Source organism: Dermacentor albipictus, chromosome 1 (genome assembly GCF_038994185.2).
Source record: "Dermacentor albipictus isolate Rhodes 1998 colony chromosome 1, USDA_Dalb.pri_finalv2, whole genome shotgun sequence".
NCBI lineage: Eukaryota > Metazoa > Arthropoda > Arachnida > Ixodida > Ixodidae > Dermacentor > Dermacentor albipictus.
The window spans coordinates 203771789-203786395 of NC_091821.1; the positions used below are offsets into that span (position 1 = coordinate 203771789).

General features: G+C 47.4%; 1 protein-coding gene across 3 annotated transcripts in view; it reads left to right on the forward strand.

Annotated features, from left to right (window-relative positions):
* The window catches only part of Usp10 (ubiquitin specific protease 10), a 116627-nt gene that overhangs the window by 29645 nt on the left and 72375 nt on the right, over nucleotides 1-14607 (forward strand). For 2 of the 3 annotated variants that reach the window (XM_070530765.1, XM_070530763.1), the window contains 2 exons: nucleotides 2717-2774; nucleotides 7563-7726. In XM_070530765.1, coding sequence (XP_070386866.1) covers nucleotides 7571-7726 — 156 coding nt within the window. In that variant the 5' untranslated portion in view covers nucleotides 2717-2774; nucleotides 7563-7570. The remainder of the gene's footprint in view (nucleotides 1-2716; nucleotides 2775-7562; nucleotides 7727-14607) is intronic. The other variant, XM_070530764.1, reaches the window with a different exon arrangement.

Consider the following 14607-nt stretch of genomic DNA (forward strand, 5'->3'; position numbering starts at 1 on the left):
CTTTGTCTCTTCGTGAGAAAACTGCGTGAAATTTAAAGTTGGAATGTCAAGAGCCATGCCCTTCGTGCGCACCCCATAAGTGAGCGATACACATTTAACGCGCAAGTCATTGATAGGCTGCCAGATTTTGCTGGTAAATAGTACCTAAGTACCTTCCGTTCCAAGAAGATTACGAACTTAACTGAAGCGATGTGTAGCTCAAACGGGACACACTAAGCGACAGAGCAATTGTCCGTCTCTGTCGTCTTAGGTGCCCCGTTTGAGCTCGCTATACGTTTACATCGTGTAGTGCCTCAGTTTAAAGCACCCTAAGAATACTCGGGCAGATTTCTTTTCGCACTCACTTATGGTTGCAAGTACACTCAACGTTACACTCTCCCCGCACAGCATACACAAAATGCCGAGTCGCTTTTACATTGTCGCACCTGCATTCAGTTGCTTAACCTGTCTCAATTGCCTACCCCCGTCAAGCAGCGTGCCGTGGTGCAGTGGTTAGAGTAGTTAACATGGGAGCGCGAGGACGTGAGTTCGAATCCTGCTGTCGGGCGCCTTTTTTTTCATTTTTTTCCAGCTCAGTAATCTTTTTTAGTAGCGTATAAATGCATAATTTCATTAATTCCACCTTTGCGGAGCATCGGAAATAATGACCATTACTCCTTTGAGGAGCATCGGAAAAGCGCAACTGTTAGTCCTCGGAGGAGTAACGGCATGGGGAGTAACAGTTCATCCCCTCGCACTTACCCCCTAAAGGGAGGAATGGTTGTGGCAAATCAGTTGCTCCCCTAAAGGAGTAACCTCAATACCCCATTTCCTCCTTTTCTTCTTAGAGTGTAGGCAGTATAAGTAGACCGGGTCGGGGAACTCAAGTGACTGTGACAGTGCCGAGAAATGTGTCCGACTCGACGGCAGTGAAAACAAATAAGCTTGTCGTCAGCAGTGCGCCATTCAGATGGGTTGCGGAAACGTGGTGGGTAAGAAGATGCGGGACGGGGCGGAATCGAAGAAGCCGGGTGGGTATCAGGCCGATGGGCCGAGCAGATGGTGTGAAGACCCATGTTTTTGAACTCTTGGCGGCCAACTGCCTGCATCAGGGAAACTGTGACTGCAGGTGCATTGGAGGGGCTGGATTTGAAGACAGCCGGATAGGCGGCCTTGGTCTCGCGCCTGACAATCCTGGTAACATCGCCAGTGTTGTTGGGACAAGGAGCGTCGGCGCAGGAAGATGTCGCTCGGGTGTTGGGCAGACAGGCAAACTGTTGGTCGATATGTCGGCTTTTAGCGAGTTCCAGGCGGCGGCACTCTTTTATAACTGCATCCACCGTCGCCACGTTAAATACGAGCAAGTTGAAGGCGTCATCGGCAATGCCTTTGAGGATGTGGGAAACCTTGTCTGACTCAGTCATGTGTGCGTCAACTTTGCGGCACAGAGCGAAGACGTCCTGAATGTACATGACATAGAGCTCTGTTGACGTCTGCACACGGCTGGAAAGCGCCTTCTGCGTGGCAAGTTGGTTACCGTAGGGGTTGCCGAACAAGTGTTGGAGCTTTTGCTTAAGCGAATCCCAACTGGTGAGTTCATCTTGTGTGTCCGAAACCAAACTCGAGGTGTGCCACTGAGGTAAGAGACTACGTTGGCAAGCATGGTTATTGCGGCTGACGTGTTCGTACAGGCTGATCCAGTCCTCGACCTCTTCCTCATCTTTGCCCGAGAATACACCAGGATCACGGGGAGCGGGTAGAGTGATATAGGTCGTTGAAGTTGCAGCAGGTGTCAGAGCCCGCGGAGTCGAGTTGTCGTTGCCAGGATCCATGAAGGAAGGCTCGACGTACCGTCCACTGCGAAGCTCCGTGACGAGGTACAGGGAACGTCCACCTCCACCAGATATGTTACGTAGGAAGATGCAGATGAAAAGCTGTGTACAAGTATATTTACAGGGAAATACGGCGCACTTGGCCAAGAGACAACAGCCTGCGCTAGCCTCCAATCGTCGTCGTCTTCTCACTGCTCTCCTCTTCGTCATTGGAAATACTGTTCCGTAGCAATATGTATAATTTTTTTTAACTTGGATTGCTACACTGTAATTCATGCCACAATACAAGTCAAAATGCTACTTCTTCCAACATGTCAGAATTTATGCAGAATTTTATGGTTCTATTTGCTCTCAAAGTGGTATCAGCTCACATAAACTAAAAATCCAACAATTACATTATTCTTTTGTAACAATTACTTTTTCTTACATAATGTAATTATTTTGTGCTTTTCTTTTTTTGTAAATGAAACAATAAAAATTGCAATAAAATTCCAATAATCATGAAGGATAAACATTCATATTACAGAGAATGTTTTTTAGTAGTGGGTAAGAATAATGTGCAGAAATTTATCTGTGCAACGTAATTTCACGTTTGTGCACCAAGTTGAAAATGCCCTTTGCTCAAAAAAATTTTTATTTTGGAAAAAAATCTTTCTAGGTAGCATTTCTCACATGAAAGTGAAATACCAAGGCTTTACAAAAAAGTATTGGAGTTGGTCGACGAAGCACTTGGCACACTTTAGATAAAATGATTTTTGTGTAGAAAAAATTTGGCATACACTTCACACCTAGCTTTCTGCCAGTTCCCTCATTTCTGTAACGGTTCCTTTTTTTTTTTTCTTTCACTGAAATATGAAATCTGCTTGGTTACTGTGGCGTATTACATATATACGTTATTCTTGCAGCTACCCTGGCAGGATGAGGAAGACTGCCTGGATGCCCATACATTGCCCCCTGAGCAACGTGAGAGAGTACCTTGTTTTTATGTGATAGTGGAATGCTGCTTAGTAGTTGTTGGCATTGTCTTATTTGTTATGTGAACAGGAGTTATTGTGACAAATAATTTTATGGCATGATCTTGATTTAACCAGGTTTTCGGTGATTTCAAACATATATTTGGGCCTCTATGGCTAGAAAATCTAGCAAAAAATTGCGTAGTGTCAGCCATATGCACATGTTCTTGAAAAGTTGAGGCGGCAAAAATGCTGTTGTGCAAATGACATAATCGTGTTCCTCGAAGCGCGGTATGCTGGAAACACTGCTGTGCCATCGTTTGCAATGGTAAAGAAGTTGTGGAGGCCATGAGTCGATGTAGCAGCAAAGAGTAACTCATCGGAGATGTGGATATGGCCATGTGGAGTCTGCTCGCAGTAACAATAGCCAATCTGAAAGGCCACGATCTTGAGTGTTGAAAGATGCTGCAAGAATTTTTTAGAGCCAGAGACTTGTATTGTCAGTCATGTTAAACCCAAGCAACGGTTCCTTCAATTTAATTAAGATGGAAAGGGGAGCACGAGCTAACGTGATCAACTGCATTAGGGGATGGGGGCAGGAGGCATCCCATCAGCGCAATCTGCAGCACACACGCCACTGCACGTAATCACGCCATTGTAGCCCAACCTTCTTGAGATAATTGATTTATATAAGTGCTTACTGACAAGATGCTGTCCACCATGAATGTTCTGGGAATTTGTGAAATCATCTTTACTGCTTAAAGGGCCCCTTACCATGCCCCATAGCGAATTTCGGTTATACGTTAGAAGTTACGTGTCCTCTAGGGAGCGTTCTGCGAGCAAAAAAATTTTTCATATCAGCTCATTAATAGTCGAGATAGAAATATTTCAGTGCCACAAACCAATGATTTCAGGAGGTGAGCTCTACATATAAGCCAGACACTCTCTCCATTTGCCCCACCTATCCTTCACAAGTGAAATTCCTTCCCTGCGTTCTCCCATACCAGACTTTGAGAATCGCTTGATGCATACGTCACGGGCCCCGCCTTCATTTTTTATTATTTTTTTCCTGTCTTGCGGCGCACTTCCGCTGATGACGTCGCACATGACCTGTTACGATTGTCTTGTTTTGCACAGTGCATGATTTTGTGCACTGTCACAAGGGCACCTGACTAGTGATATAATGGCTACATAGATAGTGAGGCAGACACAAGCAGATCACAGAGCATGATCCTGTGCTGGAACACTGTAGAAAATGTCATAGTTTCGGTATCTGTATGCACGACTGCACGACATGGGAACAAGCAGACGAAACGGAAATACAGTGATACCTCGTTAAAGCCTAGTTGACGAGAGCTCGGAAAAAGTATGTACTAAACGGTAGTACTGCTTAACCGAAATACCACTCGATCCCCCCACTTACTTGTCAAAAACAGAACTCTGAGAGAGTACGATGAAAGGAAAAAAAAAAAAAACAGGCAGTATTTATTGACTTCGTGCAACAAAAGTGTTATTTTCATTTGATGCCACGGCGGCCTAGCAGCGACGACAGCAGCCTCAAACTTACTGAAGCTGCGAGCCAGCTTTTCAGCCAGCCCCCTCTTCTCGGCAAACAGTCGTATGGCAGATTCCTTGTTGGCGTTCTCCGTGCACGTGCGCCGTAGTGCTGCAGAAGTCGCTGGGCGCCTTTTTCATTGAGGGGTGCTGTTCTCGTCACGACTATAGCATTCACGTAACGTGTAGCTTCTACCCTTGTTGGGCCGGAATCGCCGTGGTTTTGCTTTCCGTGTTGTCCTCATCACTGTTGCTAGTCAACACTTCGGCAACAACAGAGGCAACAATGGCAAGTCGAACCTCGTAGCCGACATCTTTTCATGGTCGCAGCAGCGCTGCTGAGCAACATCTGCGCATTCCTAATGCCACACACCGTAGTCAACAGCAGATCCCTGTCTTGGTGTCAGTTCAATAGCACGAACAATGTTTAATTTTCCTTATATACTGAGCACCTGGCGTCTTTTTTTTATTCGAGCTTTGGCATGACGCGAGTCCTTGATTGCACGACGCCACAAAGCTCTCTAGCACAGTGCTGAAATGATGTTCATGTGGCTTCACGCGCAAACACGCAGGGCGCTTGGTCGCCATTGTTCCTATCTTTGAGGCTTTTGTTCTGCTGGGCCGCCCGATGGAGACTACGCACCACCATGTTTGCATGACGAAAAGTGGGAACACTACATTTTAACCGATACGTACGCAATAAGCTGGTACGGTTTATGCGGATACAAAACACATTACGGTAAATGGCCGCTGAGTCGGGGATTTAACTTTACTACTTTTTAAACGAGACTATTGGTAAAGTGGGTACGGTTTAACGAGGTTTTACTGTACATCTCTTTTGCTGCAGTGCAAAGTAAAACAAAAATGTGCAGACATTTGGTTTTTGAGTTTTATTGTTTCTCTAAGCTTTAATTCGTGTATTCAAGCAACACATTACACAAACAGATGTAGCCTAGAATAATTTTCGAAATCATGCGTCGCCACAAGCGACGTCACAGCAAACACATGTACGTAGATGCACCAGCACGTGTACGTCATCCTCCAGCTTGGAGTGTGCCGGCCATGAGGAGAGGGGAAAAGGGCGTTCGGTTGAAAATTTCAGGTATTTCCGCAGCATATAGCGATGTAATACTTTGCAGACACGATCGTTATTGCGCATTGTATGCTCTGCACTTGTCAGCTCAATATGGCCAGACCTGGTGAGGCGCCCTTTAACCCTTTGAGGGGCGATTTTTCTTGCCATATGTGACCGCCCAGGATCGATTTTTTTTATTTCAGATTCCAATCCTTCTTCGGGGCTTGTTTCGAAAAAAATATTACCGTAATTTTTCTGGGGTGACCATAAAGTGAGAAAAAATATCTTGAGTTGGTATATATGTACTCTTCATTCATGAATAACAATAAAGAAGGAAATAAATTTATAAGAAATAAAAATTTGATGCATTGTTATACACTTAGTTCAAGGTTTTGAAAATATGCACACGAGAATATTTTGCAAGGCTGAAATGTTCCTGCTCTTACACTAATATGTACATCCATAGCAGTAATAGAAATGCGTAGGTGCGCGCACTCAAGAAAACGCTGGTTGTGTGCCTGTCAAAAAAGCAAAACGTGTGACAAACTTCCGCTAATCTTCATCTTATCTCGCCAACCGGGGGCAATCGGTTTTTGCGAGTGCAAAAAAAAAAGAAAAAAGCAGCGGAAATGCATGCACGGCGGCATCTTTCCTATGCGCACCCCTGTGAGCACTAAACGAGCGAGAGACAGGCGGTCGCCCTTCAAGCGATTAGTAACGAGATAGCCATCAGTTTTGCAAGTGCAAGAAGCCAAAACCGCTCGCGGAACAATACCCAAACTGTCGCCCTCCTGCACGTGCGCCAATGCGCGAGCAATAATATATAGACACGGAGCAAACTTTGGGAGCACGTGGGAGCAAACTAGCTCTAACCCAAGCCATGCGACGAAAACCGAGAGAGGGAGGTGTGTGAAAAAAATTCCCTGAATTCCCACATAGTGGCAGCGCATAACAAAAAAGAAAAAGTTAGGAAATTGGCGCGCTTTTTAAACTACAGACGCCGCCGTAAATATGTGGCATCGACCATTTTCGGACTTGTTCGCGGGGCCGTATATTTACGTTATTGACCCTTAACAGGCAACTGCAACGATATTTTCGACTGCGTAAAAAGCCCAGTTTCAGATAACTTAGCCTCTGTGCAAAATTTCAAGCTTGAAATAGAAGTCAATGTGTCAGAGAAAAATGCCGCCATTATTGCCCGGCGGAAGTGATATATTGTGAATAATGCAGAGAATCAGCGGCTGCAGTGTCTGCTTTCCTTGCTCGTTTCCTGTTCTGGTGTATGAGCAACCTGCCCGCGCGTCTGCTGGTGCACTGTGACAATGCGATGGTACGCCCGCAATGTTCTTTTAATGTGAACTTTTCACCGAGTCCAGCTGGTTTCTCTCTCTGGTTGTCTACGTTCAACAGCAGGTCCTTGATGCGTCCTGCTTCCGCTCGAAGAAGAGTGCACTGGGGGGTGGTCAAGCTAACATTTCAGTGCACGGCGTGCATTGAAATGCTTACCAAGTTCTCCTCGATCTTCTTTTTTTTTTTTTCTTTTCGATTTGAGATCCTTGTTTAATGTGCTTCGGGCTATCTCCATTTCAGCAATGGCTGATTTCTTCTTTTTCAACCGGCCAAATAATTGTGAGATTCGTCACCTATGTTAGCGCATTCCATTTTTTTCATGTTTCCCGCCATGGTCAAACTGCACAATACTGACAACCTGCATACCACCTAACACACATACTGTATGCAAATAGCAGAAATACCAAACACACGTGCACAAAGTCAACCAGTGTAAACAAGAAATGGCGACGTGTCAAGTCGGCCTCGTCGTCTACCATATATGCGGCTACGCTCTAGTGCCGCTGTAGTGGCGAATCTAGAAATGGCAGCAGCCGGTCTTGAGAGCTCAACACACCATTGCAAACTGCCACTGTGCTGCGGAGAAGCTTAACGTCTGTCTGCTCCCAAAGGGGTCGTGCTCAAGCCCTCGAAAATTACGTAAATCCATTGAAGACGGTTTACTATAAAAAAAATTAAATTCATGTAATTAAAAATTTTCCGCTGGAGTTTGACTTAAGCCAGAATTTGTTATACTGCATTAGTTATATCGAGGTTAGACTTTATTGTTCCTGTAATGCAATCAAATTCAATGTTTCTTGTTTTCCCTCCAACTCTTAGCCGGTCTTATGAGTTGTGCTGGCACCTTGGGCCCAGAGGCAGCCCTGGCCAGCACATTGCCGGAAACATTGGAACTGCAGCAACTCTACCTGCGGCCTCAGCAGGTGTATCCACCAGCCCAGTATTCACCAGGGCACCATCATCCACCTGTTATAAGTCAGGAGGTAAGTGGCATAGCTTTTCTAGTTCAGAGCACCTAGGCTTATTTCAGTACCAATTGTAAGAATGCTTGTAAATTGATTGCTGTGGTTTTACAAAGATCCTGAACCTTTCAAAATGCTTCCGGTCAATGGTACATCAATCTCTGCTCTTTCTGAAAAAGCATTGCGCTGTTCAACGCAAAGTGACCATAGGGCACGTTAACCTGTAGGCATACATGAGCCTTTGCAATTCAAGCTGTCAGCCTATGACATTAGCATACCTGCCAACCCTCCCGATTCACCCGGGAGACTCCAGATTTTTTACTTAACTTTCCGATTGTACGATCACCGTCTTGTATCTCACGAAAAGTGGTCTCTCTTCATGCAATAATCGTTTTTGCGAAACTGGCACTACAAAATCTAAAGCCACATCGTGATCGTCAGCATCACCAGGGGCTACAATAGCACCATTGGTATCGTCGACTAAGTAGCCAACTACGATGCCTAGTAAGCCGACCAAAGCCACAGCCACTGTAGCTCTTGCATTTCATGCCCGCCTTCCTCCATGGTGCATCTTGTTGCTGCTGCTTGCAAGGCGTTGCTGCTTGTGGGTATGATTAGTGTTGGCTAGGTCGTCTGTATGTGGTGCACCGTGTAAAGTTGCAATCCTTGTGTGCTTGATGCCATGGCGCTATGAAGGCCCAAGAAAAGGTATTTGCAGAAGTTATTGCAATTTTATACTTCTGAATTTCCGTGCTTTTTGACATCAAGAAAACGAGAACCTTATGTATTTTGTACAATGTGTGGATGCGACGTCATTACACGGTGGCAAAGGCGACTTGAAATTGCACGTTTCCACGGCACACCGCTGAGCAGCAAGACAACATAGTGAACTTTCTCTGGAACAATGCGACGACAGTGCCATACGTGTGGAGTGCCTGTTTATGGGATTCCTCGTCAAACACAACTACCCCTTAGTGTCAGTGACTGTGTTGGGGTCTCTTCCACGGAAAATGTTTCTGAAATGCGACGAGACGAAGCGGTATGGATGTCGACACAACTCTGAAATGCAACTCGGAAGAATGCAGAGGTGGCCAACCTGAAATTTATTTCACAGGCATTGCTTTCGAGTCTTCGTTTTTTTTTATTCATAGTTCCCCACAGCTGCTGCCCCGAGATTCCAATGAATCTGCGGAAGACGCTTTAGATGCTCTCGAAGCTGAGTTTGCCACACTACAGTCTTTAAGAGGGCATTCTGAATGAAGTCAGGACGTGCAGTGGTCTGTGGTTGGAAAAATGAAAAACACTGATGGAAAACATATTTCACTGAGTTGCTAAGGTGATGCTCGATTTACTCGTAATACCGCATAGCAAGGCAAAGTGTGAGAGGATTTTTAGCACGGCGTGAAAAACTGGGACTGAATTCCACTCATCAATGTGCACCACAACCCTCCAACACCTGCTGCTAGTGAAGGGCCGTCAGTCTATACCATGTTTTGAGCAAAGCTACTCCGACAAATTTTTGATGTGAGCAAAGTCTGCTACTGCAAGCTCCCTGCAAAAGAACTCATCGAACACTGCCTAAAAGTTTGAACGACCCCGCATCCCCTTCCGCGCGGCGCGAGAAAACAGTCTTCCAATTTTCGATCTCGCCAGGTTGGCAGGTATGCATATTTACTCAGTGTCAACCAACCAGGAATTTTGAGGGGTTTTGAGTAGTCTGGAAAAACTCTGGGACTTTGTGCCTCTATCAGGGAAAATTCGCCGTAATATTATTGAAAGGGTCGAAAGTCGCGGTAATACTGGCTGGAGTAACACACAAGAATCGTAACGAATCGTCTTTGACGCCCTGTCGTCAGCTGGAGGAGTTGCCAGTGCACAGTCAACGACCGACTTTCCGGATTCCCGATAATTTGGACGGCTTCGCGGCACCACCGCGTACCCCATAGAGTCAATGTATCAGAATGTGTGAAATTTCGGATGCACAACTCTTCGTCGTCCGATTTTCCGAACGTTTTGCTGTGACCGCAGGTCCGAAACGGCATTAACCAAACCCACAACCGCTGCCATTTTGATTACCTCGTCACCTCAAACCGGAGCTCTTGCACACAGATCCACTGGCAGTTGTAGCCACCACTGCAGCAATGCTAGGCCTAGCTGCTTCGACATTCGCTATTAAGCTTCTTGCCGTTCGGTGCCGTGTTTCTTCATTTCTCCGCTATCAGCAATAATTTTGGCTTCGAAGCTCGGAAAGCACGGCACATTGCATAATTCTTGTTCCTGAAAGCTAGTTTTGCCTTAGTACAGTTGTGTGATGCAGTGAAGCTTAAAGGGACACTAAAGGTTACTATTAAGTCAACGTGGACTGTTGAAATGCCAGCACAGAAACCTCGAAGCGCTTGTTTCGTGCCAAGGAGAGACTTATTTTAAGAGAAAATGCGTTCTGAAGCGTCCGCGTACCTCTAGCGCAGTTCAAATTGCCAGTCCTCCGATCGAGGAGTACTGACATCATGGTTTCATAGTGACGTTGCGCTATCGGTGAGTAGAACGGCGTCCGCAGACGGCGCTACGGCTTTTCTGCGCAAAACGCAAATGCGCGGCCAGAAACAGAGCCAAGACAGAGCCGACAGCAGAGCGAAAGCGAGAGTATGGTGGCTAGCGGAAGGAGAAACGCGCGACCATGGGGCTCTTGCATTGCCCAGGGGGCGCTGCGAGAAAGGTGCTAAAAAGCGCCCTCTGTCCTAAAATGGGTCGTACCAAGCTCGGTCGTCTGCTTCGGAAAGCACGTTTACAATATGGACCCGCCACTTTCGGTTGTGTTGTAGCACGGCCTGCTGCGTATATCGGGCGCCAAAGATTTTTTCAGGGGTCGCTGCGTAAGGGCAAGAAATTATGCAGTGCCGAATACGTGTACGCCGTTCAAGAATTAGGCGGCGAAGTTTTAGCACGGTGTCAATCGCAAGTGAAGCGAGTCGCGTACGAAGTGGAACTACGGGGGAGGTTTGCACGCTAGCTGCTAGATTCAGGCGCGCAAACGCGAGGAAATGCGTGCTATAAATGAATCCACAGCAGCGATAAGGATGCATCATGTGTACGGAACTGCTCGAGCACACAACGGTACGCGCCGCGACGGCAGCGGTCTTTCAACATGCTGCCAAACGGCGGGCCTCCTGCAATCTTTTGTGACTGCATGCAGCTAAACTGATGCAATGCATGTGAGCTCGCACGTACGTGCGAATCGCGCTGCAGCGCGAGCTCATGCGCTGCTCGCTTGATGTAGCTTTTAATGACAGCGCTCGAACATCAATGTGCTGCAATCAATATTGCCTTGCTGCGCTGCCTCAACGTGCTGGCTTGAGATCAAGGATGAGCGCATTTAACTCTCTTAACCTGTGCTGCTCGTAGAGTAGTAGTGAATTGTCATCGAATGAGACCGACCATTTGTGCTCATTTGCACACACTTCACCACTTCACATCGGTCGAATTGTTAATTGTCGCTGTGGCTGGGTCTCGAATCGTGAATTACCAGCCATGCCTGCTGCTATGTCGGTCTGCTGTCGGTACTGTAGGTGCAAAAGACCGAAATTTCGAACGCAGATAATCAAGCAAGCTTCAAGACAGGCGAAGCAGTCAGCATGGCACGAAGTTTCGCTTACTCAGCGCGACGAACTGCAGCTATGCAGCGCACCCGACGCTCCACTTCGTGAGCCCTTGAAAAAAAACGGTAGAATCTGATGTTAGGATTCAGGCCTTGTTCATGGCAGCCCACGACGCAGAAGTAATGACGGTGACGCCTTTTCGAGGCTGGGCTAGGTCTCTCCGGATCGGCATCACCATTTCTTCTGCTCCCAGCATTACGTCCCACGGCACACGGAGAGTCCGTTTTCGTTAAACTATAGGCTGCGGCGAGCTCGCAGTGTGGTCGGCATGGTCTGTGAGAAGTGACGAGCCTTTTCGCACTCGCAACAGGGCATAAAAAAGTGCGAATAGACGCAACACTCGGCCTAGAAACGTGCTTCGCCACAGCCAGGGCTCAATACGACCCAAGCTGGCACGACCCAGATGTCGTTTCCCGCACCGCCACAAGGCGTCGCTACTATACCTCCAACTCCAGTGCAAGACGGCCATAAGCTGGTACTTCATTCTATGACACAAACTTCGACGCTCGTCGCAGTGGACCCTGACACCGACAGATTGCTCGCGATGGTGGGCTCAACTTCAGCGATTTGAGCACCGACGAGCGCGACCTGCTGCTGAGGGCTCGCGCTGCCGGCGTCGTTGCGTACTACGACGGCGGCCTCGACACCGGCTCTCCGGAACGGGAAAGCAACGAGGGCTTCCCACGACATCACATGGACGTAGCATTATCGCTGCTTGTTCCAAATTAAAGTTTCGTGACCCAGCAGAACCCTCACAGCACGACGCGATATTAAACTATTGAAATTCCAAAGCGTGCGCGGCGCAGAGTTGAGCGAAAACGAAACCTTTCGAACACCCATATTACTGAAGGGTAACGTCAAAATGTTATTTTTTCTTAGAATCGAATAAACGTAGACAAGTAGCATTTTTTTAGTCTTATAATCGAATGAAATTATATTTTTAATACGAGTAGTTGAGTATTAGTAACATAAATATTGAGGAGTGCTTTCGTCATCGTGCTAGTACCGGAATGTCGCTGGGGGGTCTCAAATCGTGTCGTGCATTTACCTCCATTTCTCGGTTACTAAAGCTCTGTTCGCGATTATATTGACGCCTTAGACGTTCTAGAACATTGCTCTACCACCTTAACTTGAGTTTGTGGTAACCTTTAGTGTCCCTTTAAGGGGGGACACGGGTCTTTAGTAGACCCAAAATATCGTAAAAGAACGAATTTTGGAAAGTAGCATTTTTCTAATCTACATCTATTTTTCTCCCTATCTGCCAAGTTTCCAATCTCGTAAGTTCATATTTCAGCCATACGAACAATTTAAAAACAGATAGGGCACCTCATTTTTCGTGTATGTCGACGCGAAAACGACACACATTCAATGATGCTGCGCTCACGTACTAGTGCCTTGAGGGCGGCCATCTTGGTCTCGTTTGAAAGAACGCAGTTTCGGCTTCAAATATCGCGCGCTGCCGCTTCGTTAGGCTTGCTGGTTCAATAAAAAAACCGGCGGCAAAAATAGATATAACGCGCGTTCTCATTTGCTGTCGCATGCACGTGATGAGATAACGCCGCGTGATTGGCTGCGCGCACTCCCGAGCTGTCTGCTAGCCGCAGCAGAGGCGCAGGCGAGACGCCATGTTCGATACGATCGTTGTGTGGGTACGCGCGACGATGCCTCCTCCGCTCCGAAAGTTTGACTCTAAGCACAAGTATGGAAAGAAAAGGAAGAAGTCGATGCTCCACAACTTCAAAAAACGCCCCACCGCGTCGCAAGTGGTAGAGGGCGAGCCACCAACGGCGTCAAACGACGGAACTGATGGAGCCGACCGAGTGCTAGGCCTAGGTGGTGCGACAACGAGTAGGTGCGACGAAAACGCCAGCCGCGTCCGTCGTAACACCGTTATGCTTACGCCTTCAGATTTGGACGTAATCGACATGAGATCCGACGAGAAACTACAAGAGCTCGCGTCAACCGCAGCAGTGAGCTGTAAGTCGATCTTGTCCGCTGGCGATGTTGCGGCCGGCCCGCTGGACGACACAGTTTTCACCGTGGTGTGCCTGGAATCGGTGAACGCACTGCTGGAGCATATGAATTGTAATACATGCGGCGGTAGCGCGAAAATCAGCCGGACGAAGCGCGAATATGGCCTTGCAGTAAGTCTGGTGCTCATATGCTCGAAATGCGGCGACAAGCGTCAGCGTGGAGCTCGCCGCGTGTGAATGGGACTCAGAAAGTGAATCCGTTTACCATCAATATTCTGGCTGCGCGCACGATGCAAAGTACCGGCAATCGGCAAACTGCGTTCTATGATCTTTTCGCAACAATGAATATATCGCACCGCGGGCTGCATACGAAAACGTGGCAGGGGTATGTCAAAATGAAGTTGACGCCCGCCGCGACCCGGGCAGCTGAGACGCTTACAACAGAGTGCGCGAAGTCGGTCCGGCAGCTTAACAGCCAATTAAACTTCGGCAACCTGGGCAACGTTGCTGTATCGTACGACGGGTCATGGATGACTCGCGGGCACAGTTCGCACATCGGTGTCGGCGCCGTCATTAACTTTTTACGGGTCTTGTCCTGGACTACGTTGTGCTGAGCAACTTTTGTGCCGGTTGTCAGCGTGGACCAAAAGTTGGTGACCCTTCATACGAAGAATGGAAAGCCAGTCATGAGTGTCAAAAAAATACGGATAAGAAGGGAGGTGGAGGCTGGCCTCATTTTATTCAAAAGATTGCTGGAAAAGTACAGCCTAAGATACACAACTGTGCTGTCGGACGGTGACAGCCGTACTTTTTTGGCCCTAAAGGAGGCCAAAGTATATGGCTTTATAGAAGTTGACAAAGAGGATTGTGTCAACCATGTCCATAAGAGGATGGGGACAGCACTACGTAATGCCCTGTCAAAGTGCAAGGGGCCTGGCTCAGAGCCACTTGGTGGAAGAGGAAGGTTGACTGGAGATTTGGTCAACAAATTGAGCTCTTATTATGGATGGGCTCTGAAGTCCCACACTGGTGACATTGAAGCCATAGAGAAGGCCGTGATGGCAAGCTACTATCACGTAACATCAAATGACGTCATCTCGAATCATAGCCTTTGTCCAGAAGGTCCCGATTCCTGGTGCCGGCAAAATGCTGCAAAGGCCAAAGGCCAAACTGTGCCGAAGCACCGCTACAATTTACCTGCTCATGTAAGCAAGGCATTACTGCCAATCTACCAAAGGCTCTCTGACAAGATGCTGCTTGAACGTTGGCAGCG